The sequence below is a fragment of the Gallus gallus genome, chromosome 1 (genome assembly GCF_016699485.2).
Source record: "Gallus gallus isolate bGalGal1 chromosome 1, bGalGal1.mat.broiler.GRCg7b, whole genome shotgun sequence".
NCBI classification, from domain to species: Eukaryota; Metazoa; Chordata; class Aves; order Galliformes; family Phasianidae; genus Gallus; species Gallus gallus.
Window position 1 is genome coordinate 136,866,791 of NC_052532.1, and position 6,937 is coordinate 136,873,727.

Here is a 6,937-nt window from a genome sequence, read left to right on the forward strand (position 1 = left end):
GGGCCCGGGCGGCAGCCGCGGCCGCGCCGCGCCCTGGGCGGCAGTCAACGGCAGCGCGATGGGGAAGCGGCGGTGATGGCGGAGCCCGCCGAGCTGGGCCAGGAGACGGTGGTGCGGTTCCTGGCGGAGCGGGGCGGACGGGCGCGCCACGAGGAGCTGCGGGAGCATTTCCGGGGCTGGCTCAGCCCCCCGGAGCCCGAGCGCCGCGCCGCCGCCCGGCAGCGCTTCAAGGAGCTGGTCAACGCCGTGGCCACCGTGCGCCAAGAGCCCGACACCGGCGCCAAGTACGTGTGCCTCCGGCGCCGGTACTGCGTCCCGGGAGCCGCCGGCGCCGTGAGCCCGGAGGCGGCGGCGGCGGCGGAGGGCAGCGCGGAGCGGCCGAGCCCACCGCCCTCCCCGCGAGCGGACGCTGAGCGGGAGGCGGCGGCGGGCGGAGATGCCGGCGGCCGCGCGGAGCCCGAGGGGCGGCGGGAAGAGGCGACCCGGCCGAGCCAGGCGGCGGGCGGAGGGCAGCGGAAGGGCTCCCGGCGAGGACCGGCGGCCGGGCACGGCGGCGGCGGCGGCGAGGAGGCGGTGATAGCGACGGAGGAGGCGGCGGAGGGGTCCGGCGGGGCGGCGGGCGGCCGCAGGAGCCTGCGGGAGACGGCGCGGGGAGGCTCTCCCCAGCTGAAGCGCGGCGTCCCGCCCGGAGGGGGCCGCGGGCGCGGCGGTGGCGGCGACTCGGACAGCGCCTCGGTGGCCTCGTCCTCTGCCGAGGAGGAGGGCAGCACGACGGGCTCGGTGGCTCTGGACCCGCTAGAGCACGCGTGGATGCTGTCGGCTTCGGACGGGCGGTGGGAGACGCTGGAGGGTCTGCTGAGCTGCGAGCCGGCTCTGTTCTGTAAAAAGGACTTCATCACCGGCTTCACGGCGCTGCACTGGGCCGCCAAGCACGGGCGGCAGGAGCTGCTGGCCACCCTGGTCAACTTCGCCCAGCGGCACCAGCTGCCTGTAGACATCAACGCGCGCACCAGCGGCGGGCACACGGCGCTGCACATCGCCGCCATGCACGGCCACACCGAGGTGGTGAAGCTGCTGGTGGGCGCCTACGACGCCGACGTGGACATCCGCGACTACAGCGGGCGTAAGGCTGCCCAATACCTGCACCAGGGCACCTCGGGGGACATGCGGAGCCTGGTGGGAGCCCTGGACGAGGAAGAGGAAGAGGAGGAAGAGGCCACCGGCAACGGGAGCGTGCGCTGGAGGCTCTCCAAGGTGTTGCCCTCCAACCTCATGAGCTACCGCCTCTCCCACCACCATCACCACCATCACAGCACCGGGGAGGAAAACGAGGGTGCCGACGGGGCAGCGGTGCCAGGCAAGGTTAAGGAGATGGCCAGGAAAGCCTCAGGCAGCGGGCGGATGAAGCCTCGGCTTAATAAGATCCGCTTCAGGACTCAGATCATCCACAACACGCCCTCCTTTCGTGGTGACACCGAGGAGGATGAGCACGAGGAGAAATCCCTGAAGACGTCGTTCAAGCTCAGGCCGAAGTCCAACATCTTTGGGTAGGGTCGAGGGGGAGGTGGGTGCCTGGACCAGAGTGCCCCAGGGTGTAGGTCGAAGCGGGCGCTCGTCTGAACTCGTGTGCTCGGGGGAGGTGGGTCCCAGAGCCTTGCTGGAACCTGCAGTTGGGTGGCTGGCAGCTGCTGAGGAGGTGGCTGCCTCGGCTGGGCCCTTGGTGCTGGAATGAGGGGCAGCGGGTGTGCTAAGAAACGCTGGGGTGCTTCTGGGTCAGAAACGTGTGTTCATAAACCTCCTAGGATTAGTGCGTTGAGTGGGGGGGAAGGAAAATGCACATGTTCTACTCTTGTATTATCAATCGGTACTATAAACTGCTCATAACTTGCTATGTAAGAGCACCACCTCAGTAATACGCAGGTGTACTTTAAGTTTCTTGTTAACAGCAATATCACCCGGCACGGTGTAGAGTTGGTACCCAAAATGAGATCGTATGTAACAGTTTTCTGTCAGAATCCAAATTTCAGTCCAGCAAAGACTTGAGTGTGTGTTGACTTTATGCGTTGAAAATCGCCAGATTTGACATTGCAAATAGTAAGGAAAAAAAAGAAGCGTTGCACTGCAAGCAATGAGTAAAGTTAGCCATGTGCTGAAGTCTTTGCTATCTGAGGTACTACTGAGCTTGCTTGTCACTGTTGGGATACTGATACAATGTAAGTGAAGAGTTTTTTATGTATTTGGTATCTTATTTTGTCTTAGGCAAAGCAGTTTTATGTTAATCACTGTGAATTCTCAAGTGCCAGACCTAGCACAGTTCCGTTTATTAAGTCTGGTCAAGTCTTGTTACTGTTGTTTGTGTAACTCACTGCATTTGAAATCAGAAAATTGTGCTGTATGTGTTACATGTGAAAGTCGTTCTGTTCTAGAAGAGAGCACAGACACCATTGCATGCAGTCTTCATGAAACTCCAATGTGGTCCTGTAATGTAAAAGGTACAGGTCTGCGTTTGCTTAGAAACTCGGGTGCCAATCCCTTCAATTTACTTCCTGCAGAAATAGGAGGAGGAGGAAAGGAGCAGAGAAGGGGTACAAAGTGAATAACCGGAACTCTGAAGCTCTGTTCCTCTCAGTAAAAGCAGTGTGATGTCATACTCCAGGTGAGTGATGGCAGTGGTGTTTGAGTTCTTTTAAATTTGCATTTCTGGAGAAATAATAACCAAGGCTTTGAACATGCTATCTGTCTGCTAAAGCTTTCTGAGACCTTGAGTCTTGTTTCTCTGCTTTCGTGGTAGCATTTCCAGTGAAATCTAGGAGGCTCTCGTTGAGAATGAGCTGTCTGTTCCCTGAATGCTGCTCAAGGTGGAAGTTCAGCTGTGCTTAGATGTTAAGGTACTGCCAATCTCAATGCAACATTTGTCAAAGTGTGTTTCAAGTTGGCTTGCTCGGAATGTGTGTGCCTGCCCACCACGTAACTTCAACAGAAAGTACGTAGACTTCGACATGGTAAATTCCAAACCTGAGGCACTGATGGAGTGCTTTCCCCAGCTGCTAGAGCACTTCATGGGGAAACTGCTGCTGGGAGTGGTGCACTTTCAAGGTAACAGCTGTCTGTGGCTGTTGCTGGTGGCTTACGCTTTTAGTGACAGAGGAAGGGAGTGGCAGCAATTCATCTGTTTCAGACTTCCCATGCAGATAAATTACCAGTATCTGCGCTTTGTGTCAAAACCTAATGAAAGTCAGTGTTTGCGTAAGCATGCAGGCAACATTTAAATATTTCTGGGAATAGCTACATTAAAAATAATTGAAACTCTGTATAGGTGCTGGTCATTAATTTCATGCAGAAAGGCTAGAAATTATACAGAGGTTCTGCTTTAATTTATGGTTTATAGCTATAATATAGATTTCATGTGCCTTCATTTTGGGTTGGTTGCTACAAATACAGTGAATATAGTCAGTCTTGCAAAGCACTTTGTCTTTACATCTGGACAGGACCAGAAATTTTCCCCCAGCCCTTCCTTTTTAGGCTGTGAGCTCATACAACGATTGAGTGTCTGAAAAAAATCATGCACATAATTCTGCAGAGTTCGTTTGCAACAGAGGAGAGAATTAAATGCTGAAGTCCTAAACTCCCTTCATTATGGAAGGTAAATAGCTTTTTAGGCTTCTGCAAAAAGGTCTTCAATTGGACATTTGCAACATGAACTCTCTTCAACATGGCAGTTCTGAATTGAGTGTGTTCCATGCAACTATCTACTTCCCAGTCTAATTAAAGTAACTTTCTGCTTCATGTTTCTTCATAGGATCTGTTGAGTAAAGTGTTCTTCTCTTCACATGTGAATAGCAAATTGCACAAAAGTATTGAGTCTTAGCTGTTGGGGTTTGGGGAAATTATTTGTGAGCTTTGATGCTTTGGGATTTGGAATATGGCACAGTTTGAGTTTTAAAAGACTAACTGGAACATCATTTTACCTTGTGTAATATGGTAGAACTTGGTAATTACTAAGGGAACTTGGAAAATGGAAAAAAGATGCATCATTCTCACTCTCTATTTGAAGTATTGAGGTGAAACCGTTGCCAACTCATATGGTGTAACTAACTGTTAGCTAACGAGACTTCACAGTAATGGTCCAAAGCCTTTCTCAAGGTGGAGTGCCATTGCAGCAAGTCCAAACCCTAAAAAATTGGTACTGTTGATGTTAGAGATATATTGACAAATGGATGGATAACCACTAGTGTCTGTCTGCTCTGCGGGACTAAAGCACTTTGATTTCACATTATGACTTGTCACATTCCACACGGTTACTTTTTATAACATGAGCTGAAACTTATGTTTTGTTTGGAGATAGGAAAGGCTTGATGCCCTGTTCCAGAATATCTACAACCTAAAGGTACTCTTGAGTCAAATATTTTTGGATACATTGCCTAGAAATATGTGAATTTGAAATAAAGTTGTATGGTACAGAAAACTGGAGCACTTACTGGTGTCTTTTTAGTAGTACACTTGGATTTCCTGAATGTGTTTATTCGCTTCCTGTGATAGTGTGCAAGGCAGCAAGACTGCAATGTAAACATTGGGTATCTTTTATTGTATCTTATGCTTGTGATATTTTAGAGGCCTGGGAGCCTGTCACTTTTTATTAATACTGCTTTTTATGGGTGTCTTTCTCAGTGGTTAAGAGCTTAAAATCTGCAGGTTTTTGTTTTACTGAAATAAAAAGAGCCCATGAATTGTTAAGGCTTGAATATACTGTGTGCCACATACATAGGTACTGCCTGCATACTGGATGGTAAAACCACTTTATGGTTGGACTAGATGATCCCACTGGTCTTTTCTAACCTTAATGACTGTATTCTTGTTTTAGATTTTCCTTTATTGTGAAGATTGTGATGTTGTCTTGCACGACAGAAGAGTAAGACACTTAAAAAGTATGGTAGAGTTGTTTGCTAGACAGTAACTTTTTTTCCTTAGCAGTTCCTCTCCAATAGCTCGTGTCAAAGCAAATGACAACAAGGTTTTTGTAGAGAAGTGCGTCTAAATAAGGGCCTGGGAGAGCGGTGGTGCTTGACTCAAAATAGCACCCTGACCTTATTTCCATGCCACTAAAGATCTCTGAGAAGATTTAATACTAGTTTTTGCCACTATGTAAAGGTCAATACCTAATTAAAAAAGGTTTAGGATTAAGGCTTTTTGTAATGCGTCTTAACTACAAGCAGAAGCTTCTCTAAAGGGAAATTTCACTTCATTGCCTTGCAAGGCTGTCATATTTTGGTGTACCTAAATATCTTTTAAAGTTGTTGCCTTACTAAAACTTACGTGAAATCTAGTGAACCACATGCTGCCAGTAACTCCTTTGAGAGCCATCCAAATTTATGGTTAGACTGAAAAAAAGGCTCAGCTGTTGCCATGCTGTTCGATGAGGATGCATGCAGCTCCAAACCAAGCAACCCCCAGTTGGTGGTTTGGGAACAGAAGTGAGAGGAGGAAGAAGGGGAAGTGTTCTTGGGGACGTGGGGGAAGCAGCTGAGGTTATGTGGGGAGAGCGAGGATGTGAGCTTTGCTGATCATGCAATGGCTTGCCTAGTTGCTCAAAAAGCCATCTAAACGCATATTCCTTCTGCTACAGAGTAATGCCTGGGAGAAATGACCCTCTGAGAGCTCAAATGTAAATTTGTGTCTGACTTCAAGTATTTCAGTCGCTCCTCTTACCAACATTTTCTAGTGTAGCTAATACAGTTTGCAAGAAATACAAACAACTCTTCTGTGTTGAATGTAGCTCCAGCTGTTGCAGGAGAGTCCCTATGCATCAGATTGATCCCGGTTAAGGGGGAAAGAAGCCCTTCAGCACTGCATTGTTAAACTACTTTTCCATTAACGAGAAACAAAGGGTGAGGGGACTGCAGTCCTGATTTGCTGTGCCTTGAGTGGCCAAAGCTATAGGGAATGCATATGAGCCTGCAGACATTAAACTTTGGAGGCTCGATCCCCCCCAAAAAAGTTTGGTCATGTGTTTCTGTTATTTAGTTGGTGGGGATTTTTTTGTGTGTGTTTGTTTGTTTGTTTGTTTGTTTTTGCTCAAGTTGAGGGGGAAAATAAATACATTCTGCCACTGTCTTTTCTGGTCCCTAACTCAGTGTTAAGGAAGAAGAAGCCTTAGATTAATATTAGGACGTGGGAGAGCTACTGCCTGTTCAGTTGGGGTTAAGTGACGGCCTGGGGGAAAATGGAACATGATTCTGAATTTTCAATGTTGTTACACTGAAGCATCTCATCTTCTCATTTTGCAACTGTTCCAGAGTTTAGCTTGTATCATTTTTTCAGTTTAGCCAAACTCAGTGCTGATACGTCCTAATTATGCACATTGCTGGAAAAAGCTGAGCCGAGCCACCACGGTTGGTTGGTTGGTTTGTGATACAACTGCATTATGGGGAAGGTATTCCACCTTCTGTGGTAAAAGCTGAAGCAATCCTATTCTGAGATTTTTCCAAGGGGTTAAGCTGTTAACACCGCGTGGAAAAGTTGCCTCAGAAGGAAGTAATATTTGGGTCAAGGTGTAACTGCATACTGTGTCCTTTCAAATGGATTATATAGAGTGAATCACTGTAGTTTACATGCATCTTCCCTTCAGTATGGACAGCTGTAAAGTATCTCCTCCCATTGACTGAAGGAACCATGACAAAGAAGCTAGCGAGTCTCTCATGAATCTATTCTAGCATCCGCTTATTTCACTACAGGGTATTTTGCCAACCTGTGTCAGGCACGTCAAGAGGCAAGAGGGCTAGTCAACAGAGCTGTGTCCCTGCATGTATCTGCATTGCTGCCAGTGAATCAGGGAAGCTGTTCCTGCCTGTCTAAACAAGACAGCCTATAGCACGCACGCTTACAATTCTTGTCCTTGAAAAGTGAGTTTGGGAATTTCCTCAGGATTTTTCCCCTGAGG

At 48.8% G+C, this 6,937-nt stretch overlaps 1 protein-coding gene across 1 annotated transcript; it reads left to right on the forward strand.

The window, feature by feature from the left end:
- The first annotated feature begins 42 nt into the window (after positions 1 to 42).
- Positions 43 to 4,465, forward strand: SOWAHC (sosondowah ankyrin repeat domain family member C). The gene has a single exon (XM_015277914.4). The coding sequence runs from the start codon at positions 76 to 78 to the stop codon at positions 1,549 to 1,551; it is 1,476 nt and encodes a 491-aa protein (XP_015133400.2). The 5' UTR covers positions 43 to 75; the 3' UTR covers positions 1,552 to 4,465.
- The last annotated feature ends 2,472 nt before the right edge of the window (positions 4,466 to 6,937 follow it).

Bases quoted from the DNA above. Each gene is read 5' to 3' on its own strand.
- SOWAHC (XM_015277914.4), top strand. From the start codon at position 76: ATGGCGGAGCCCGCCGAGCTGGGCCAGGAGACGGTGGTGCGGTTCCTG.